General features: G+C 54.4%; 6 protein-coding genes across 6 annotated transcripts; 1 reads left to right on the top strand and 5 right to left on the bottom strand.

Moving 5' to 3' along the window:
- Positions 1-552: 552 nt before the first annotated feature.
- On the bottom strand, positions 553-2,849 carry PG998_001287 (uncharacterized protein; the record flags this gene model as incomplete). Its single annotated transcript, XM_066868105.1, has 2 exons — positions 553-2,235; positions 2,259-2,849. 2 exons carry the CDS (start codon positions 2,847-2,849, stop codon positions 553-555), a joined length of 2,274 nt encoding a protein of 757 aa, XP_066736520.1.
- Positions 2,850-4,515: 1,666 nt separating this feature from the next.
- PG998_001286 (Peroxisomal biogenesis factor 6) lies at positions 4,516-8,921 on the top strand (the record flags this gene model as incomplete). Its single annotated transcript, XM_066868104.1, has 4 exons — positions 4,516-4,684; positions 4,754-6,805; positions 6,831-8,154; positions 8,213-8,921. 4 exons carry the CDS (start codon positions 4,516-4,518, stop codon positions 8,919-8,921), a joined length of 4,254 nt encoding a protein of 1,417 aa, XP_066736519.1.
- A 287-nt stretch (positions 8,922-9,208) lies between these two features.
- PG998_001285 (thioredoxin-like fold protein) lies at positions 9,209-11,174 on the bottom strand (the record flags this gene model as incomplete). Its single annotated transcript, XM_066868103.1, has 3 exons — positions 9,209-10,333; positions 10,418-10,766; positions 11,161-11,174. 3 exons carry the CDS (start codon positions 11,172-11,174, stop codon positions 9,209-9,211), a joined length of 1,488 nt encoding a protein of 495 aa, XP_066736518.1.
- Positions 11,175-14,924: 3,750 nt separating this feature from the next.
- Positions 14,925-15,374, bottom strand: PG998_001284 (uncharacterized protein; the record flags this gene model as incomplete). The annotated part of the gene is made up of 1 exon (XM_066868102.1): positions 14,925-15,374. The coding sequence occupies one exon, from the start codon at positions 15,372-15,374 to the stop codon at positions 14,925-14,927; it is 450 nt and encodes a 149-aa protein (XP_066736517.1).
- A 2,162-nt stretch (positions 15,375-17,536) lies between these two features.
- PG998_001283 (uncharacterized protein) lies at positions 17,537-18,850 on the bottom strand (the record flags this gene model as incomplete). Its single annotated transcript, XM_066868101.1, has 1 exon — positions 17,537-18,850. One exon carries the CDS (start codon positions 18,848-18,850, stop codon positions 17,537-17,539), a length of 1,314 nt encoding a protein of 437 aa, XP_066736516.1.
- A 1,355-nt stretch (positions 18,851-20,205) lies between these two features.
- PG998_001282 (uncharacterized protein) lies at positions 20,206-21,858 on the bottom strand (the record flags this gene model as incomplete). Its single annotated transcript, XM_066868100.1, has 1 exon — positions 20,206-21,858. One exon carries the CDS (start codon positions 21,856-21,858, stop codon positions 20,206-20,208), a length of 1,653 nt encoding a protein of 550 aa, XP_066736515.1.
- Between the last annotated feature and the right edge of the window lie 293 nt (positions 21,859-22,151).

Below are 22,151 nucleotides of genomic sequence, written 5' to 3'. Positions count from 1 at the left end.
GGCAACAGGGCAGGTGACACCTTGACACTTGGTCGGCACAGCAAGTGAGGAAGTCAGTCCTATCTCGGCTCTTCCTTCGCCCCTTCGCTCCTTCGCTCCTTCGTACTTGTACATCCCCCCACATTCGCAACCTGTCATTGAAAGCCAAGGGACGCTAATACTGGGGTAAGAAAGAGCAATTTCTTGGTACCCCAGATTTTGCCAGATGTTGCCAGATTTTGCCAGATAGTCTGCGCCCATCGCAGCCAAGCAGCCAATGAGACACCGCCGGAGCCGAGCTCTTTCTTCATCTCGAGTCATGAGGGACCCCATTACCCGGCTGAGCCCCTTCTGTACTAGGTAGCGGGAAGCAAACATGTCACCGGCGTTGCGGCTGAAGGGGTCTGAGCGTTTCATCTTCTTGATTATCATTATGTACAGCTCGTCTATCCAAGGAAGCATGTGTGTCAGAGGTAGGTAAAACCCAGGGTATATAGCATTTGTACCATCCAGTTCCTCGTACCCGATTCTTTTCATAACCTCGTGTGGCCTTCGTCATCCGCTTGCCGGTTTCTATCTTGTGGTGTATTCGGACGCCGAGTCGCTGCTCGACTGATCCGCGTCCATCGCCGCAGGCTCTAGGGGCTTGGGCGTCCAAGCCGGCACCATCTCGCAACCCTTGGGGACGCGGCACTCCTCCCGTACGTTGCACGTCTTCCACAACACTTCGCGCACCTCGGAGAAGACCTGGTCCACGGCGTCCATGGCCCAGATGACGTCGAGATGCTCGTACTCGGCAATCACCTTGTGGTGAACCACCTGTACGTGCGGCTCGCGCCCACGCTCAAACCGGCGGATCAGTTTGGTTCCGTCTACGAGATCGTCGTTGCCCGCAACCCACAAGGCCATCGGCGGGGCCTGTTCGTTATACCATGCCGTCGCGCCTTTCGGCTTGCGCTTATGGTGGTGCTCGTGCTCGTGCTCGTGCTCGTGCGCGTGCGACTGCGAGTGAGTTCGGTTCCGGAAGCGACTGCGCAGCTTCATCAGCAGGCCCGAGTCTTCCAGCTCATGGGGGTCGGCCAGAGGCCCATCCGTCTCCGCGTCTTCACGCTCCTCGGCGTGCAAATCCTCCTTGGTCGACAAGATGCACTTGTGTTTGGCGAAGCACTCCCGCCCGAGCCACCATCGCATCGATTCCGCGCTGACGTAGACAGGGGCGAATTGGAACATGCGGTTCTTCAGTGCTCGATCCCATCGGGTATCGGCCCAGTCGAACAGAAAAGAAAAGACCTTGTATCCCAGCCAGCCATAGATGCGGGCAGGCATCATGCCATGCATGGTCATCATCAAGGGGATGAATGCATGTATACCGAACACCACGCGAAACATGGCGGGCGAGATGACCCTCATGAATTTGAAGTACGCCTTTCCAATCAGCGGGCCAGCATGGGTAGCTGGTGCCAGAGCGCAGAAAACGGTGAGCTTTTCTCCAAGTTCCGGGCGCTGCTCCTTGGCGAGTGCAACAAACGTCTGTGTCGTACCTTGGGAGTGGCAGATCAGACCGAGCTTCTCGAATCCCGTCTCGTACAGTACCCGTGAGGTCAACGCAGCTAGGTCAAAAACACCCATTTGACGAATATTCCAGCACCACATGCGCGGATCAGCATATTCCAGGAGAACATGCTTAGGCTTGAAACCACAGCGGTTGTTTCCCAACCACACGTCATATCCAGACTTGCAAAGATAGAAAGCCAGCGAGTCTTCGTCGTTGACACAATATGCACCCGAGCTCTGCATGAGCCCATGCAGTAGAAGCACAGGAAACTTGCGCTTCTGCCCTGGGGTCTCTGGCCTGTTCTTAGCCTCCCCCGTGAACAGGTTTGGTCCACGAAAGGTCCTCTCCTTCTCATCTAACTTGGTGTGTTCTTTCGGGTCGTAGATATGCCAGAGGTCTATTATAAAGCCATCCTCGGTTTGGACCTGGAACTCTTCCATATCTAGACCGACCCGTCGCGCATAGTACCCAACATCGCAGATAATAGGATCAGGACCGCCCTCGGTTGGGACGAACCCGTCGTTCGCCACGGGGGCTTCTTTGTCGGGACTGATCTTGTCTTGTGTCTTTCTGCGCTTCCATGCTCGATCCATCTCTTGCCGCGCCTTCTGTCTTCGCACTTCCTCTTCGTAGAATGGTCGCCGCGCATCGGGGTTTCGAAGGGTCAATCGCATCCATGCATGGTGGAACAAGGGGGGATACTGGTGAATAGAGCGCCGAGTACAACCACGCCCAGAAAGCCCGTGCTCAGGAAAAACGAGGAAACCCGGAAGGTCATGCATTGTACATCGCGGAAGATCGAAGACGGGCCGTATAGTGGCAAAGGTGGGAATAACGGATTCGTGTGCGATGGAGGCATCGACCTCTGTAGAGAATCATCGCCTGCCTTTTGTATAGATTCGCTGTTGATTTCTGCCTCAACCTCCACCTCATCAGGACCAGTAGCATTTCTGGCCTGGTCTGAACTTCCGCGGGCTGCTTCTTCGGCAGGCTCGACCGCGTCGGTAGAATGGGTGGTGTGCAGCTCATCCTTGAGATGGTTTAATTTGACGGCCTCTTGGAGCGGTGGTCCTGGCAATCGGTTTCCGTCGGCGGTGACGACCACGGCATCTTGGGGTGTGATGAACTGGGCCTTGACAGCAATGTTCTCTGGGCTTTCGCCATTGCGAGGTTGAAGCGACAGCTTCTCGGCTTGGTGGGTAAATTGAACAGCAGCCTGGACGTGGTCAGCCCCTGCCGGCCGCGAGTCACCGGCTTGCATATTCTCGGCAGACGCCTTCATGACTACCGGCCGCTGCTGCCCCGTGCCGTTCATGTAGTATGTATGTATGTCTCGGTTCGGTCGGTTGGCACGGATGAGGCGGGATGGAAAAAAAAAGTATATATATATATATATAAACAAGCAGTGCGTCCCTAGGGGATCGACAGCACAGGGCACAGGTGCGGGAACGGGAACCTTATCCCCAAGACGGATGCTAATGTACGTGTAGGGGGAGAGAAAATCTTAAGAGAATGGGACGACGCGGGCACAGGGTCCAGAGTCCAGACTTTCAGACCGCTTTATAAACCCCTTGACTCGTGGGGGGACCGTAGCCCGATAGTCAGACGTTGGAAAACCAAGGATGCAGTTGTTCTGCGTTTATGCGCTCATGGAATTGGACTTGGACTTGGGTGTCTGCACGTGTGCACCCTCTTTCATGTTTGCTTGTATTGTCCAAGGGGTTACATGCAAGAAAGGCAAAGGTACTACTGGTCTCCAGGTACCACCTAATCTGCTTAGGCGTGGAAAGGAGAAAAGGAGGAACGTTCCATTAGATCGGACTGGGCAGATGAAGGACAATCCTAGCAATCTTAAATCTGCGACTGGCGACTGGCAACTGGCGACTGGCAAATTTCAGTGGACCAGGCACCAAAGCAAGATCGAAGCCAAGCACCAAGAACAGCCTCGAGAAAAACGCCATGCCACAGGCCTTGACGTCACACCCGCTACTGGACACGGCACTTCTGATTCTGAAGGCCTCATCCATGTCGAGCGGGTCGATACAGAGTCATTGTAGTGCCAGGGACGGCGGTGCGTTTCGTTGTTTGGAGCTGGAGAGTGGCTCAAGTGCTAGGTGTTGCGACGTTCGGGGTTTGCGATGCGATCTCCCTCCACCTCCGCGTACCGAGTATTCGAGAGAGGAGATACATACATAGACGAGACAGCTTAGGCTTCTTCTGACCATCGCTACCCATCAGCCATTCCTCAGGGTGGGGGCCGCCGATCCACTTGTGGTAATTTGACATGTGCAACTGGCGGTGGTTTTCGCTCTACGACAAGCCAGCCCAACGGCCTTGATGAAAAGCGTTTCATAAGACACGGCCTGAGTCCGTCCTCGTCAGGTTGCCAACGCAATCAATCGCGAGACATAGTCGGTGTATGGAGGGACCTGCAACGAACGACTCTGGGTCGAGACTTGGATAACGTAAGACTACTGCGCGACACGTTGGACGTGGACAGCTTCGTTGTTTTCGGGCCTGCATAAAGGTCGGCGGGCCGTTTACTGGAAGCCAGTGCACACAGGGCTCCAGAGAAAAGTGAACGAGCCGCTGTAGGGGCTGTAGGATACAGGCAGAGGGCAGACAGGTAGCAGGTAGGAGCTGCCGCACAGCAGCGCACTAGGCACGCAGCATGGGGATGGCTAATGGGGGCTGAACCGACAGGGCCCCGCTAAGAGGCCACCAGGCCACCTCCGGCCAGTGCCTCGGCCAAAGGCTGGGAGTGAATGCCGAGCGGGATTGCTGGAGATAGGATAGTCGCGATAGTATCCTTACGACGCGCAACACCGCCGCGGCATTCCACGTAATGGACTAATGCTACACTGGGACATCCGTCTTGCCTTCTTCCTGGACGTTCCATGACTTCTGCCTCTCTAATTGATCCTGGCGAAACCGTTTCGGCGACAAACTGAGACCGCGTCGTCTGCCGGCGTTCGACAGCCATGACAACGAACGAATACCCGCTCGCTCTCCCTGACAAGCGACGGAGGAGAAGAAGACAGGACAAACCCTCTATAACCGCGAGACTGGTCCTTGACGAGCAAGTGAAAGGCGACGTTGGCATAGTGTCGGATGATCTCTTCGCTGACTTGTTTCCCCATTTGCTTCATGGTTAGTGGCTATTCCCCGGTGCATACGCCGTCGCCGTGCATCGATTCTAATGTCTTGTCTATGAAACAGAGCAGAACAGTGAGCAGGAGTCGAGTCCAGTCCCCGACATCCACCATGTAGCCATCGCACCGTGGGCACCGAACGCGACTCCCGCCGAGACGAACTGGACCATCGTGCCCATCCTAAAGTCTGACGATCTGGCGCACTCGACCATCCAGTTCTCCCCTTCTTCGCTTGCCTTGCAAAACTTCGCCACTACACTTCAGCAGGTCGCCCCGTCGAAACTATCCAGCCATAGTAGACACGGTATCGAGGTACTGGTCCTGGACGTGATTGCTTTGGAGTTGGATGCTGTGTTCGTCAGTTTGGAAGGCGATTTAGCGAGGCGATTGGAGAATGGAGAGGGTACCTTCTTCAGAGAGCACCCTTCTACCAAAGGAAAGGGGGACTCGGCAACAGATAAACCAGGGGAGCGCCTTGCAACCGCACTTCGCGCGGGATTGAGCACTCTAAGGGTCGTCCATGATGGCGATCTGTTCCCTCTGCCACTGCCGCCACACCCAGTCACCCATGTCCCTGCGACGCCTGGCAAGGTCATGCTCTGCGAGCCAGTCGCTCAAGGCATACTGGGCCCGAATACCAAAATCATCTTGACCCGCGGCCATGCCTCCAAACAAGACCGAGAGCCTATAACTTCTTCACGGACCCTCAACGGACCTACCGAGGAAGAAGGAGAAGACACTGCTAACGATTCGTTTTATTCGGCCGCTGAAGATCGCGAGAAGACGGGCAACACCACTGGCGCAGCAGACTCCTTCACAGAAACCGAGACCGAGGTGTCTGAGTTCGAGAATGAGTACGATTTGTCGGATGACTCAATGGATGACATAATTTCCTTACATGCGCCATCTTTGCCCACCACGGTCGTTAGCGGAGTGTCGACAATGCAACCGGGAACTCCCATGACCCTAGGCCGCGGGAGGAAAACGAATGGCATAAGTACACCTGGATCGGTATTCTCTAGTTTTACTGCAACTACAGCTCGGCCAGATCGCCCGAAGGGCCGTCTCTTCAAGACGCACGGCCTTGTCACGGAGATCCCTCCGGATTTGCTCCATCCTAAACCAAGCACTGATGACGACGAAGAAGCTCGTGTATACGTGGATATCGCATCTCTCACAAGAATAGGATGCTTCTCTGGAGACTGGGTCCGCATCGAGACATCGGAGGAGCCTCCGGCAAATGGACTTGGTCTCTTTGGCTTGGGCAGCTTAGTGCACAACGACTCGGCAGAGCCGACGTGGCGGCCAGCAAAGGTTTATGGTCTGCCAGAGGGCTACTCACGCCGACCTATGACGAAAATTCCAACTTCGAAACACGAAAATGGCGGCCGGCGGCTTTCCTTCTTTGACTCGCAGGTACAACAACCTGCCAGTCCCGGCGCTTACCTCTCGCCGATATTGGTGGCAAACCTGGATGGTACACCCTATGTGAGGCTGTCGCCTCTCAAGCGGTGGGCATACCCTCCGAGACCGGGTCAGATGAAGATCACCGGCTCTTCGCGCCCACCATACGCTCGGGAAGTGACGCTTCAGCAGATACGCACTCCGCTGTCTTCTGAGCGAGCGTTGCAATCCGTCATCTTTAGCGGCCTGAAGGATCATTTTGCGCGCCGCACACGAGTCGTCAAGACGGGGGACCTCGTGGCTATCCCCATAGATACACAGCTAGGACGAACTCTCCAGGATGCGCCTGGAGTTTCCGATGGTACAAGTGTCGACGATTTGCTTACTCTAACAACATCAGATAAGTCCGGGTCGTCAAGTTCAAAGCCCGATGGCGTTGCGTGGCTTCAAATTGGACACATAGCGCGGCAAAAGCTGGAGAATTGCGAGGAGGAAGACGAAGAGGACGTATGGGGTGGTATTGCCTGTATCGACACGTCGACGACACAGATTGCCCAGTCTGGCTCTGTCACTAGCTCCATCCCGGGCACGAAAGAAAGCAGCTGGCGGCATTACCTGGGCTTGGAAGAAACCCCCAAACCTGCGTCAAGCCCTACCGCCTTGACGCTTCCAGAGCAGTCAAGACGCTTTGTGCCCCCTCTCAGGAGACGATTACGTGAGCTTATAGCAGCTGCGACAAGTAAGCGCGCGATTCACCCTCAAGATGCCCCCTATTGCCGTCCTTCTTGTGTCGACGCAGCGCAACATTGGAAAAGCGACTCTGGCGGCGGATGCCTGTGCGGACATCGGACTGCATACGTTCTGCATTGATGCGTACGACATACTCAATGAAGGGGGCAGCGGCGGAGGCGATGTGAAAACGGAAGGCCTCCTAAAGGCGCGAGCTGATCGTGCCATGACTTGTGGTCCGGCCAACTGTGCATTGCTTATTCGCCACCTCGAAGCACTCACTGCAGACCGCATGGTGACAGCAATGAAGGAAGTCCTCTCTGAAGCTCGGGTCCTTATCGCGACCACTACGGACGTTGACAAGGTCCCGGACGGTGTTCGTGGTCTGTTTACTCATGAACTGGAGATGAGTGCCCCCGACGAAGGTGAGCGTGAAGGCATTCTGCGAAGCATCATCGAGGGCCAGGGCACACCTCTAGCTCCCGAATTCGAACTTGGCGGCGTTGCCATCAAGACAGCTGCATTGGTCGCAGGGGACCTGGTTGATGTTGTCGGTCGGGCGCTTGTTGCGCGCCAAGCCCGTCTTGAAGCTCTATCGATAAGTGCCCATAAGGGTGAGCATGCTCTATCCGTCCGAGATATACAGGTAGCAGGTGGTTCAGCTGCGCGATGCCTTACAAAGGCCGATTTCGATATTGCGGTAGATGCAGCGCGCAAGAACTTCGCCGACGCTATAGGGGCTCCCAAAATTCCCAATGTCACTTGGGACGACGTAGGCGGTCTCAACAACGTCAAGGATGCAGTTCAGGAGACGATCCAGCTCCCTCTTGAACGGCCCGAACTCTTCGCCAAGGGGATGAAGAAACGGTCTGGTATTCTATTCTACGGACCTCCTGGCACGGGCAAAACCCTGCTCGCCAAGGCCATCGCCACAGAGTATAGCTTGAACTTCTTCAGTGTCAAAGGTCCGGAACTGCTGAACATGTACATTGGAGAATCCGAGGCAAACGTTCGCCGAGTCTTCCAACGCGCTCGGGATGCCCGGCCGTGTGTGGTGTTCTTTGATGAACTTGATTCCGTCGCACCCAAGCGAGGCAATCAAGGCGATAGCGGTGGCGTCATGGACAGAATCGTGTCCCAGCTCCTTGCCGAGCTTGATGGTATGTCAGGTGGTGATGACGGCGGAGGTGGTGTTTTCGTCATCGGAGCAACCAACCGTCCCGACTTGCTCGACCAGGCTCTCCTACGCCCTGGCCGGTTCGACAAGATGCTCTACCTCGGCGTTTCCGATACCCACGACAAGCAGCTCACCATCATGGAAGCGCTCACGAGAAAGTCAGTTGATACCCATCCGTCGTATTTGATGAAAAAGCTAACATGGCATCGCAACCAGGTTCACACTGCATCCTTCAGTCTCCCTCGCCGCTGTCGCCGAGAAGCTGCCCTTCACCTACACGGGCGCCGACTTCTACGCACTTTGTAGCGACGCCATGCTGAAGGCGGTGACGCGGCAGGCCACGACGGTCGACGCCAAGATCCGCGCCCTCAACGCGGACCCGGCCACCAAGCATCCCGTCTCGACGGCCAACTACTTCGACCACCACGCCACGGCCGAGGACATCGCCGTTATGGTCACGGAACAGGACTTCCTCGACGCCGACCGCGAGCTCATCCCCAGTGTCAGCGCAGGGGAGCTGGAGCACTACGAGCGGGTACGTGCCACGTTCGAGGGTGTGCGCGAGAAACAGCAGGTGGCCCAAGACGACTTGGCAACCCCAACAGGTACGGCACATGCAAGCGAGAAACAGTTTCCGCTGCGGCCCAGGTCTAGCGGCAGCGGTAGTAGTGGGAAGGGGAAAGGGAAGGCCGTTGCCGCCCACAGCAGCAAGGGGAAAGGCAAAGCGGCTGTGGGTGATGAAGAAGACGAAGAAGGTTATGAAAGTAATCGCAGCGGCGGTGCCAACGGAGTCGGCAATAGCAATGCCTCCATCCGGTCCAAGTCCTCCATTAGGTCCAAGTCCTCGATCAGATCCAAGGGAAAGGGGAAAGCAGTCGCCAATTTCCAGCAAGGGACAGCCAGTGATGATGATGGCTTGTACTAAGTATTATACCATACGTCATTCATAAGTGCTGTCATTACTTGCATATGTAAATCTGGGCCAGAGAGGGAAACCTCGCAGAAATGAGCGAAATAAAATGATGAAGATGGGTATTTCAACTCAATTGAGGCCTAGACTACTCTGAGTAGCAGGCTTGTAGATTCTGTATACTCGTACACACATGCGCCCCGAACAACCCAAAACCGCATCAAATGTTGTCGTCTCTCAACGGTGGCATGCTCGAATCAAGCGCCGAGAACCGCGGTTTCCCTTGTCGTGGCCTGACGTCCTTAAAATCTCATCGGTTTGGCTTTTTCTTTTGTTTTGCCGTCCTTCTTTACATCCTTCTTCACATCCTTCTTCACATCCTGCTTCCCGTCCTTCTTGACGTCCTTCTTGACGTCCTTCTTGACATCTTTCTTCGCGTCCTTCTTTTCGTCCTTCTTCGTATCCTTGCTCGAGTCCTTCTTTTCATCCTTCTTTGGGTCCTTGCTCAAGTCCTTTTTGGAGTCTTTCTTTGGGTCCTTCTTTGGGTCCTTCGTGTCCTTCTTGAGTTCCTTCTTCTTTGCGTCTTTTTTTACGTCCTTCTTTACGTCCTTCTTCACCTCCTCCCCCTTCTCTTTTCCCTTCTTCTCCTCTTCCTTCTTCTCTTCCTTCTTTTCCTCTTCTTTCTCCACCTTCTCTCCCTCCTCCTCATCCGAAGACTCTTCCTCTGAAGAGTCATCTTCTTCTTCTGAAGACTCCTCTGACTCTTCGGAGGACTCGTCCTCGACACGCTCGGTGATGCCGGCACTAGGGCCTTCGCCCGTCTTCCATGTCCCGCTCGTAGGGCTCTGAAGTACCTGGCGCAAGTGGGCATCGTCCTCGTCGCCATTTCCAGACGCCTTCCACGTCCCCGTCGTTGGCGACTGCAGGCCCGCTGCGGCTATCGCTGCTTCTTTTGATTCTGTCGCTGTTTTTGTCGTCGTAGTCTCCTTCTTCTCTTCTGTGGTGTCCTTCTTGCTTCCGTGAACCTTAGCACGCAAGCTGTCCAGGCGCACCTGCTTCGCCTTCTGTGCCGCCTCCTCGGCAATGCTGCGGATGGGCATCTCGGCAGAGCCCGGGCTGGCAGGCTTCTTGTCGCCCGCCTTCGCCGCGGTGGCCGCCGCCACTTGCTTCTCGGGCATGGGAGGGGCCGCGGGGACTGGTTTCGATGCTCCTGCGGCGGCGGAGGCGGAGGCGGCGGCGGCGGCGCCTGCCTTTGCTGCAGCGGCAGCCGCTCCTGTCGCCTTCTTAGCGGGCTGGGCCGCCTTCTTCCTCAGCGGGTTCGGTGGCGGCTCGGCGCCCTTGGCGGGTATCGTGAACTCGTCGTAGTAGATCTTGACGTGCTGCTTGAGCTCGCCGTACTCGTTCCATTCTTCGATCTCGACCAGATCCTGTAGATTTGTAAGAATTCGTGTCAGCTCGGTGATCTTCTTATTATTGTTTGTTTGGCGGTGCTGGGCATCGTGTTCTCATACACCTAAGATCATGCCCATCTGCACCAAGCCGGGCAGCTTGCGCACGCGACCCGAGGCATCCTTGCCGGCGCGGCGGCCCCAGAGCATACGGGCCTTTTCGTCGGTGGCGATGTCGAGGGCCTTGAAGGGCACGCGGTTGGCGCGCAGGATGGTCTCGAGGCGCGAGGTGGCCGTGACGATGTGGCTCGAGCCGGCGGTAAGCGAGGTGTAGATGTAGAGGGCCGGGTCGGTCGAGTACGACTGCTTGGCGGCGGCTTTGGGAGCGGCAGCTTTGGGGGCAGCAGCTTCGGGGGGCGGCTGCGGCGGCTGCGGCTTCTTTGGGAGCGTCTGCTTCGGCCATTTTGCTGGTCTTCTAGGGCTCTGGACGTCGAAAGAAAGTCCAGGTGATCAATATGTAGGTATTGCGACTTAGTGATTGTAGAACACACGGGAAAGGAGTGACGGGTGAAAAAGGGAGGGGGGGGAAGGTAGGGAGTGTTCAGTTCAGTTCGGTTCGGTCCAGACACAGGGTCCAGTCCAATTGTGGCAGGGGGTGTTTCAAAGTGCAGCAGCGCATTTGGGTACGCTAAGCGACGACGCGACTGAACTACTACCAGAACGACTACGGCAGACTCGGTGCATCGACCGTATTGTGAACATGATGCATCTGGTCAGGCGATCCTCATTCGAGTTAGGGCATTTGAAGATTCACTGTCTCTGCCAGCTCTGTTCGTTCATTACCTTTTCGCGAGCTATTGATTGACGTAGAGGGGTCCATGTCGAACATTCCAGGGGGGGGACCCCGCATGGAATACAGGGGGGAGATTGGGGGATTTGGATTTGGATTACTTTACTTTACTTTAGTGCAGTATAAGAAAGGCCGAGCAGCTCTCCATCGTCTCAAATCACTCGATTGCGTGTGCACTTCGTGAATCCCCTTAGCCTGTATCAACCTTCTTTGGGCTTGCATCTGATGCTGGAAACAGCCGATTCTTCCTATAGTCGCGTAGGAGAACAAAAGGTGCGGCCCAACCCATACGCTGTGGCATGATACGAGCTGTGTCAAGGTTGACGACGAGGGTCGAATGCGCTGCAAGGAGGGGTCAGCAAATCGAAGAGGAAGGCAGCAACGCCAATGTAGACGGGGGATCCGTGATGATGTTCTCCGCATCAACCTCCTCGGCCCGTCTATAAATCACCCGTACGTACCGTTTCAGCATTTCGTAGCCGGGGCCAAGTCTGCTCGGTCCTCGACGTGCTATATTCGAACACGACATGTCGGTTCTCTTTGTTTGCAGGAGCCAGTGTCTTCGGGGATGAGTGCCCCTTTTGTCAGGCCATGCATCGAGTGTTCCATGCCAAGTCGAGCAGCCAGCCATTGACTTTCCCGTTGCCCCAGATATCCGCGCAAGAGGCAGGTGGCATATCATCGATACTATACCGTCCGTATGAATAAGGTATGCACTGAATTCTTGCAGCTGCAGGGTAGCAAACTTCGCGATATACATACACATGGTTCGCACCCCTGTCTTGCCAGACGGCTGGGTCACCACCATCCTTCCCGTATCAAACGTTAGACAACATGACTCCAGATCAGATGCTGCAGTTCGTCTGCGGACAGCCTGTAACACCGCGTTACCCGACCATCCCGTGACAGGCGACGACCGATAGGATCGATGTGCCATACATCCGTTGGCCACGTTGGCCGCGTCGTAACCCAGCTTGCAGCCACCGGCCTCGGGAAATGACAGCCCAGTCGTCGTATGCCGGTGGCATACTTGCTGTCGTTGTGTTGGTTGGCAACGGCAACTGCAAGCATCATACGACGGGTTGGCCTGCTAACCAAGCTCCTTGCAGGTGATTATCGTCCATGATACTGGTTGGGCGCGGGGTTGGATGGAGGGCATTAGAAACCAATTGGCCATGTCAAGACCTGTGCTACGAGGCTTTGCCAGGCGGGTGCTACACTTGTAGGCAAAGGTCCGTATCTCAAGACATAGGGCTAGACGGCACCGTCTTCGCCTTTGGGCCAAAGTAAGCAAGAGCTCACTCCGAACTATCATCCGACTTGAGAGAACCACCCAGCCGGTAATCCATATGCATTATGGCGGGAACCGGTCGGCTTGGCCGAGTTTGCTGCACATCATTCTTCGCAGAGAGTAGCATGCGTAGTCCCCCATGCAATAACTCGTCACATTTCCACGTTGCGTGCCATTTGTGCCGCATACGGAATCCTGCAAGACATATGGAGTCTTCCGAATGGCCAGAACCAATTGGGCTACGGCGAATGCTCCAGTTTCCCGCAGCAAGCCCCAGCTGCCTGAGTTGCTATATACAAGGATTAAGTCTCTTCGGGGAGAAAGCACCAGCGGCCAGGCTCCCAATAAGGCGAGATCCGATCCAATGAGATGCAATCTCGTGCCCTGCATCGGTTTGTCTCTGGGAAAGACTCGGGAGCGCAGATGTCCTTTGCTCGTTCCATGTCATCTGGCAGACCGAGGCGACGGGCTCCGGGATATAGGTTAACGGAGGGAGTTGAGGCTGGCCCGGGACCCTTTATAAATGCACGATACTTTCCTACGACCAGTAACAATATCTTCTGTTTGATAAGTCCCAAAGACCACCACCGTTACCCAAGTGACGCCAGAGTCGGCCAAGACGTAATATATAAACTTGACACTTGACAATCACTTGTTAGTACACACTGCCCCTCTCCCTCGACAGGCATGGCTCATTGGTGGTGTCTTGTCGACTATGCTAACGTAATATACTAGCCTTGTATTTATTCTCTGATGAAGCCAGGATGCCTCTGTCAAAAAACATTTACTCGATCACGGCTCCCTTGGGCGTGCCTGCTAAAGATATGACTGATATCGTCAATGGATATGCGCAAGGGGGCTTTCAAACGCCTTCTGTACACCCGCCGGCTTCTGTGTACCACTTCATCGACTCTTTGGAAACGGGTGCCACTTTCGCACTCATCGGCGCTCCTCTACAGGATGCCGAGTCGCCATGTGCACATGCTACCACTCACGGTTGCGCGGGAAAAGTATGTAAGGAGACAGAGAATAGCAGCCTTTGCAGTGCATGCCGTACAAGCACGAGTTGCCCAAGCACATGATGAACGGACTTATGGCATCTTTAGCCAAGCCAGAGGCTATCTAGGGGTGCCTAGAGGATAGCAACATTGTGGACAACAGAATGAGGTTGACATGACTGTGCAACCCAAGGATCAGTCAGTCTGGGAGAAAGGAATTATATAGGATGGGTAATGATTGGTAAACAGTGATAGGCGAGCAGTGTGTATGTATCGAGCGGCTTGAATACAGTCTGCTTGTGAGTGGATCAGCAGCAAGGGGCTGACTATGCTTCCTCCTCTTTAACCCATCAAAGATCAGCCCAGGAACGTTTCAAATTGCATTTGCATAGTAGTAAACTTGATTACCAGAGCCCCCAGATTCCATGTTTGCCAAGATGCAGTTCCAGGTAATTCGAGACATGGCAGCGGAAACGTTCAGTGGTGTAGGGACGGGGATGTCTATGGGGAGGACCGTAAACGGAGTATGCAGATCAGCCCTCGACATGTATATCTTAGATGCTGGTGAGTAATAACCAAAGGCCAAGGTTGTGCTTCCCAGTGACATCGTGACTTCTCGCAGCATGTGATTCGCGTGTTCTTGGACTTACACCCTAATACGGCTTGTAACGGCACCACTCGGTCCATTCTGGTGATGTTTTGCATGTTCTTTGCCCTGAGACTAGTATACTATGATGAACCAGCAATTATATTAGTTAATCTCACATCATATGAGACCCGAAGTGGGATAAACCATATTGCATTTGTATTTGTATTTGTTGTCTGACATGCCAACACACGACCCCTATTCGAGGAATATGAGATGTTCTCTATACGCCATGGGTATAATTCGCGGATCCCCACGAACCCTTCCCCTTTAATCGCCAAGTCTATTGATTTTTCGAGCACAAAGGAACATTGACAGGCTTTTGTCGGTGTGAATAAGAAAAAAAGTTGGTCATTCCATCGGGAAGGCTATGTCAGCCTCTTCTTGCGTTCGTGCGTTTGCGTTCGTGGTAGCTCATAGCCCGACATAATCCTCCCGTGGTGAAATGGTACTCCAAGCGGCTTCTTCGTCCCCAGTAAGTATGAACAATTAAGGCGTTAAGAATTGAAAAGTGGTGAACCAAGTGGTTCGGGTATCGATCGCAGCAACGGGAGATAAAATATATAAAAAAGCCCCGCAACATGTGACAAGCAAAGATGAGTATTTGTTACCCCTTGACCGTACGGCACCTGAAGTCGTGTGGCTGATGGGGATTTGATCTTTGTTCGCGGGCTTGCGCCGATCTCGCAGGCCCGCTCAAGGCAACGCCCCCGTAATGCGCTTAGAGCAGAAGCATGGCGCCGAAAGCTCCCATCACACCCATCATAAGAGGCTGGAGCGCAGCGGCGCCGGCGGTGGGGATAGGAGAGGGAGCGGTAGGGTAGCCGCTGCCACTGTTGCCACCCTTACCGCCGGGGAAGCCCTGAGAGGGGGACGGCCCCGACCGAGGTCGGGATAGCGGGCATGGGGCTAGCGGCAGGGTTCTTGGGCATCGTGGTGTTGTAGAAGGCGGCTGTCGGGTAAGTGGCAGCAGCAGGGGCGCTAGTGGTGGTGGTGTTGAGGGCCGCGAAGCTCTTGACCGAGTAGACGGGCATCGCCGATGAGGACGAAGAGAGGGCGGCGGCGGAGGAGGATGAAGGGGTGGGGGTGGGGGTGAAGACGGAGGTGCTAGACGAGGTGGTGCTGATGATGGACGACGAAGTCGAAGAGGGCTTGTACAAAGGGCACAAGGTGTTCGTCGGGTTGCACTGGGCGATGGTAATGTAGGCAGTCATGGTAGACGTGCTGGTGGTGGTGGACTGAGCCGCAGCGGACATGGCGCCGGCGGCCAGGACGAGGAATGAAGAGGCGTGCATTTTCGATGTGTGGTTGTTGCGACAGCTGTGTGATGTTCTCTCAGGTCTGTCAAGTTTTCCACAATTCTAAAAGGTTGCGACTTATACGGCAGATATCTCTCCTGCAGGTCAGTCTATGTCCAGTCCAAAAGGAAGGTGTATGTATGGCTACTGCAATGAACGTGTGGGTTGCAAGAAGCAGAAGCAGAGGCAGGGTTGGTTTCGAGTTATAAGGAGTGACTGCTGACTGGAAATGGACGCTGTAGGATCAATGAGTGTGGTGTTGGAATTTGGGAGAATATAACGGCAGTGAGATGCTTTTCACATGGGGCTAACGTGGGTGTGGAATCGACCTCCCCTGTCGACCGTCCCATTTAGGAAAAAAACAAGGCACAAAGTGACAAACATCGCAAAAGTGTGGATCGACTGATGTTTACTGGAATATACAAGGATCAAGGGAAGGAGTGAAAAAAACGCATGGCCCCCGGAACGGACCCTCTGCCATCGGGTCTCACAGCCACACCGTTGGTGTGATGGTTCATCTCGAATGTACGCACTATTCCATGAAGAAGCCACCGTTCATTGTCGTCGACTTGCTAGCAGAGAACAGATAGGATTCCGGGTAGCCTGGGCTATCTATCCGCCGGGATCGGTCCGTGAACACTGACACTTACATACTCTGGATAGCTCGGGCTGTGTGCCTTATGTACATGCAATGTGAATGTGGATGGGAGCCGAGTGACTGGCCGGGCTCTAAGGTTTTAGTGCCGGGCTTGGATCAGTCTAAAATCGGCCCAGGCTTCAGGCACAGAAGGAACGATTGGGTCCACGATATTAGGTGTGCCCCCCCTGCCCCCTCAAACAGACACCACCAATCACATCCTTCCCATCCTTCACCTTGGCAAGTGCTGAACTGTAAAAGCATGCGGTCCGAAGCATCGTGCGTAGCATTGGCAATTCTTCTTGGAGTGCTCGAGAAAACCTGGACCGCTTCGAGACTTCCGAATCGTTGTAGATTTCCATCTTGGTTGGGGCTGCTCCTGTGTGGCGCGTTCAACTCGTATAACCATCTCTGCTCATTTCGGCAGTCTGCACATTGGCGTGGACCTCCAAGGAAATCAGGACCAGGTTCTTTATTTTTCTATTTGCGATCGTGGGAACGGCGGAAACCACCCCTTGCACCCGGACCAATAGGCGTTCATGTCGTACTACCCAGGCGCAGTTTCGTGTCCCAACCGAGGGTTCATCAAAATACGGCTTCTAGACTTCCCACCAGAATGCCGGGCTATTTCCCCCTCTTTCTTTCGTGCCTGCTACTAGCTGTTGCAATAAGATGAACAGGAGAGCCGCAGGTTCGAATCCGGCCCTGCCACCTGAAGAGATGAGGGCGGCTCAAGCTTTCTTCCTCCGTCCCCACAACGCTTATTGCATCATGGCCTGTCCCAGCGGCTTGTTCAAAAGGAGGTCAGGTTGATGGCTGCTTAGCAACCCAAGGGGCTTAGCAACCCAAGGGGCTTAGGTTGAATGGTCTGTCGCTGAGAAGAAGCCGCTTCTTCTGGGCTTCTGGCACTATCAAGAGCTTCAAGAGCTACTGCATATTCTAGTCAGCCCAATCTCCTGCCGCTGGCCGCAACTTTTTAGCTTCATAAACAGCCGCACGTTTCAGTGAGAAGTGAGACCAATGAGTAAGTAGGAAGAGGGAACAGACCATCTAAGGCCATTAACGAACCACCAGCTATTGCCAGACACCACTTCAACGGATGCGAAGCACAGTCGCCCATTCTTTGCAACACACGACCTGCGCATTTCTACTTGCTACCTCGGATACACACTCTGGCCCATGTCAGGACGTACGTACTAAGGCTGGCATCTTGATATCAACTCCGGACCCGGTAGTATCCAAATCCCGCTCGATCGTCATCCCTCCAGGTGTTTTGGCACGATTCCCCGCCAAGTTGGTTGAATAAGATATGGGCTCCACAACGGTCGTGATGCGTTCTTTCAAGCGTCGTCATCAAACGAAATGAAAAGGAATACAGATGCACCTAACGTAGTATCGCTTTTCTCGATACGCCTATGCAGACCAGAGCCCTGTAGCCCGGAACGAAGACCAACGAAACAAACATAGTTGTGAGTCAACACAGGAACACGACAACAATCACTCTCCGGCCTTCTACAGTCTATCAGGGAAAGTACCCAAACTCGCTAGAGTATCGTGGATGGGTTCGACGACTTCCCCCAGCTCTGATGTATCTCTGGGGCGGAAGTCGTCTCTCGGCCATGTCGTTGCCCCAAGGTGCACCAAGTTCCAGAGACTCGTCCTCGTAGTCGACTCGGTACCGCGGGGCCGGGTAAATGCGCTCTTGGGGCAGCATGTCCTCGCGTGATGCGCCCATGCGAGCCCGGAGCCGGCTGTCCTCCTCCATCAGCCGTGCAAATCGAGCAGCCTTGTTCCGCTCGCGCCGGTTGGCACGTTCGTCTTCGTCCTCGAGGCGGGCGTGCCACTGCCGGTGGGAATACTCCAGCCTCTCGTCTTCCTCTCTCTGCTGTATCTTGTTCAAAAGATGGTCGCTGAGAGCTTCCACTCTAGGGAGAGGGGTTGTATCAACGCTCTTCACGGAGGCAGCTACTGGGGATGGCATTTTGGTGGTTTGTTCCTGCACCTTGAGCTGCGCCTTTCTCCCTTTCTCGTAGGACTCGAAGAGGGCCTCTTGAAGGCGCTTCTGCTCCTCGAGCTCCCATTCCTTCTTGGTGCCCACGTCCAACTGTGCCTGTAGTCCCTGTTCGAACGAGTCCTTGAGGGCATCTCTCATGCGCTGTTGCTCCTCCAGCTCTCTTCTTCTTTTGACTTCTTCGTCCAGGCCTTGAGATATTTGGAGGATCTTGTCGAGAGATTCGCCGTGTTTCTTCATTTGGGCTTCGTGTAATCCCTGCGCCTTGATGATTCTGGCATGCTCGTCACCGTTCTTCGTGGCATGGTTGCCATGGGACTCGCACAAACCGTCCACCACTGTTCTCAGGGAGTCGATGCTGCCCCCATTCTCTTTTGTCTTTGCGAAGGTCTCATCCAGCATAGCATGGTGGGCGGCCCACTCGCTACTTCTGAGGTTGTAACTGGGTTCCCACCAATTACTTTGGAATGAGAATGCGGGCTTGTCGCTGCTGGGGTTGCCCATGAAGCTACGGAAGTAGGCGAACTTGCGAGTTGCCTTGGCTCTCTCGAACTCTTCGTTCAGGAGCATGTCGATTGGGTCAGGTATCATGTTTGCTGTGGGCTTCTTGCTCTTGCTCTTGCTCTTGCTCTTGCTCTTGCTCTTGCTCTTGCTCTTGCTCTTGCTCTTGCTCTTGCTCTTGCTCTTGCTCTTGCTCTTGCTCTTGCTCTTGCTCTTGCTCTTGCTCTTGCTCTTGCTCTTGCTCTTGCTCTTGCTCTTGCTCTTGCTCTTGCTCTTCTTGCTGGGTGACTTTCTTTTGCGAGGAGGCGGGCCAAAGCAATTCATCCTGCTCAGGGTAAGAAATCAGAAAGAAAGATATCCGAGATGGTCGTTTTGCTGCTTATGAAGATGTCGACCCTGAGCACAACAAAGCCTCGTCCCCAACTTACGGTTAGCGAAATATATATCCTTCATGCACGATTAGGACACCGACTCTGGCAGGCTTTGAGCGGTGTCTCTATGACTGGCCATTTTCACCTGGCAACTACCAACACCGATTCTATGTCTTTACATGTTTATCAAGTTCTCATAGTCGTTCGTGATTCGAAACTCATTTGTGATGGTTGCTGGCCGTACCTAGGAGAACAACAGCGCCTGGGAGCAACTGCGCACCAATCGCAACTGTCCTTACCCACGAACAGGTACGGATCTCCGAGACATGTGGACTCTGAAAAGGTGGCTGCGGTGAGTTCCCTGTTATACAATCGCAACCCGCTGCAAAGCTACATGGCTATTGTTTCAAGATGCACGTACTTATCGCTTTGTTTGTCGGACACCGCCCTCAAGATAGGGCGTGCTCTTGACTTGGTCTGGTTTTCGATCCCACCGGACTGTCCGACGGTTGACCTACCCAAGAACCTCTACCATCTCACCTGGGATATAGACTACCATCAAGTGTTACGTTACCTGGTGTTCTAGCATCCTCTTCCGTAGCCTTGTCGATGCCACGCAATAGTAATGGGCATCATCCAGATGTGGCGTTCAATAAGGTTGCTGATTCAAGCTTGCGAGAAAAGAAGGGGACAATTTTATCACGGTCAATCCGATTTTTGTTATCATCATCGCTCTTGGAGTGGAACAAAATCCAGGCTTTAAGACGGCATCATATTACCTAGTGGCTTGAAGGCAAACAAACCCAAGTCGGGCAGGCCAATCTCAAAGCCAAAGGAAAGCCACCCCCCCTTGCCATCATCAAACCCAGGCCCGTAAATCCATTGCATCAGACTTCTTGTTTGTTTTTGGTGTCGGCCATTACCAGAGGCAGAAGACAACGGAATCTATCAAAACGCCCTTAACGCCTGACCTCAGTGTACAAAACTCGCCAAGCCCCTCCTGAAGGCCAAGATCACATCGATGCCGATACTGTAAATGATAATTATCAGCTTGCTCGAGGTCTGTTATTAGAAGTAACATGGACTTACTAGGCAACGTCATGGTCCATATTAAAACCGTGATCAAGTTCACGCCCCGAGGAGGAGTGTGTGGTGACAGAAAGTCTTAATCACTGACAAACAACCCAGTCGTCTGGTCAGCAGCTAGCCATATGGGTAAGAGCACCGGTCTAACTGGAAGCACTTCTCATGTGCCTATGCACCGGCGGTACTTTTATCTTTCAAGTAGGTGTTGTTCTGGTCGGTGGTTTATAGGCGACTACTGTGGGTTTGGTTCGCGTAATACCATACCCCAATGACGATCAAAGCGGCTGCCAGGCTGGCAGTCAAGCACCAGGAAATCCGTAGCAACATGGTGCGCCTCGTAATGGTGGGCCGCGCATTGATGTCGGAGGTAGGATGAGAGTGGGATTGATACCTTACTCGCCACATGCGAATAACTCTTCGTAGTTGTGACGGACGCTCCGACTGCTGCGCCTCGACATCACCAAAGGGCTGGACATTGTTGTCGGCCGTAAGATTGCTGATGTCATTGTCGTTACCACTGTCATGCAGGCGGCGGGGTACTCGGTAGGGAGGCATCGGGGTCGTGGGTGCTGTGGCGGACGCTGTGATGGTTGTTATTGTTCCCATCTGGTTCTCGCTACTGGTGGCACTGTCGTCATGGTCCTGTCCGGTAGCATAGCGACGGACAGTACCCGCGTCGCCGATGATACGCAAGGACTGATGCCCGCCAACAACTTCCTGCTCTTGTCCCGAACTCGTGTTCTTCGGTTTCTGCTGTGCTTGGTGCAGAATTATCGACGCGTGGCGTAGACCCCATCGCGGGTCGTTGACGATGCAAGAGCATCGATTCAGCACGCAGTGGCGGCAGAAGCCCTCGGTAGCGATGCGTGAGCTGCTGCGGCTCGTTGGATCAGCGGGAGGGACGCCGGGTGAGTCGGTTGTGAGGCAGATGCAATGGTTGGTCTCGCAGTGGTCGCAGGGGCCGTCGTAGATGATGTGATGGAGGGCATTCGTTACGACAATGGGACGATCCTGGTCGTCGACGGCGGTGCTGATGGAGCGTGAGGAGAATTTGGATCGCAGACTTGTAGCCGAGCTCTTCTGGTGCACGTCGGACGGGCGGCGGCTGCGACTGGCGGGCCGGGGACCGCTGCGCGAGATGGTACAGACCGAGTACGAGGGGCAACTCGACGATGATGCGCCGGGGTGGACATTGTTGGGGGCTTCATGTGCGGGTGTGCTGGGTCGGCGCACTCGGCTTTCGGCGCGGTGACGAGGTCCGACGTCGGGTCCAGGCTCACCACCGATGAAGATGTCGTACTCATCAGATGGGTTAACAGTAGGAGAGCAACCAGAGGCGGATTGACGGGATCCAACTTGTTTGCTCAGAGGGACGTTGTATCGGACAGTCTCCTGAGAAGAGTCGCGCCTCGTGGTTTGCTTGTCGACAAAGGGGTCGCTGGTGCGAAGAACAGAACCCTGCGATACAGACTGCGTCGACTGGAAAGTAATATCAGTCGCCGGGTGGTTCGGGATGTCCCCATGGCTAACTTCGTGGTGCACGACGGTATCATCCCCAATGTTATCGGATCCAGACGGCATATTGTTGTGGCTCTGGCCCATCCGTACGCCGTCGACCGTGGTGGCGATTAGCTCGCCTTTGCCGGCGAGGATCGCATTTACTAGTCCCTGGTCGAACTCACCATTTGCGCGGTTGACGTGGACAGAAGGATTGGCTAAACCTGCTTTGACACGTGCCTCTCGCTCGGCCCAGTACTTGCGAGTGTCCTCGCTGTTGCAGGGCTCGACGCTGACGCTGACGTAGACTGCCTTGGGGGTTTGAGGGTTTGAGGGGTTGGGATCGCCCTTGGAGGAAGAACCAGCATGAGATGCCATGTTGCCGATAAATCCCGTCGTGGTGTAAAATGCACTTTGCTAGCAAGAATGGCGACAAGATTGCAACGTGTGGTTTTTCCCTCCCAGTATGCCAGAGATTGTGAGCGACTGTCGAGGTTTCTATCCCTATCGTCTTGATTGGCAGCCTCGTCCTACTGTTTTGTGCAATTAGCAAATACGTATCAAACAATCTGGTACTAATTAAAGACCGGGATGGAGGAGGGATTTGCATAATCAAATGCTGCAAGAGTGATGTGAACGCCGTGTGAAGGGGGGTGGGAGGTTCTATCGGC

Source organism: Apiospora kogelbergensis, assembly GCF_038363985.1.
Source record: "Apiospora kogelbergensis strain CBS 113332 chromosome Unknown utg000001l_segment0_segment0, whole genome shotgun sequence".
NCBI lineage: Eukaryota > Fungi > Ascomycota > Sordariomycetes > Amphisphaeriales > Apiosporaceae > Apiospora > Apiospora kogelbergensis.
This window is presented reverse-complemented; position numbering and strand designations above follow the sequence as displayed.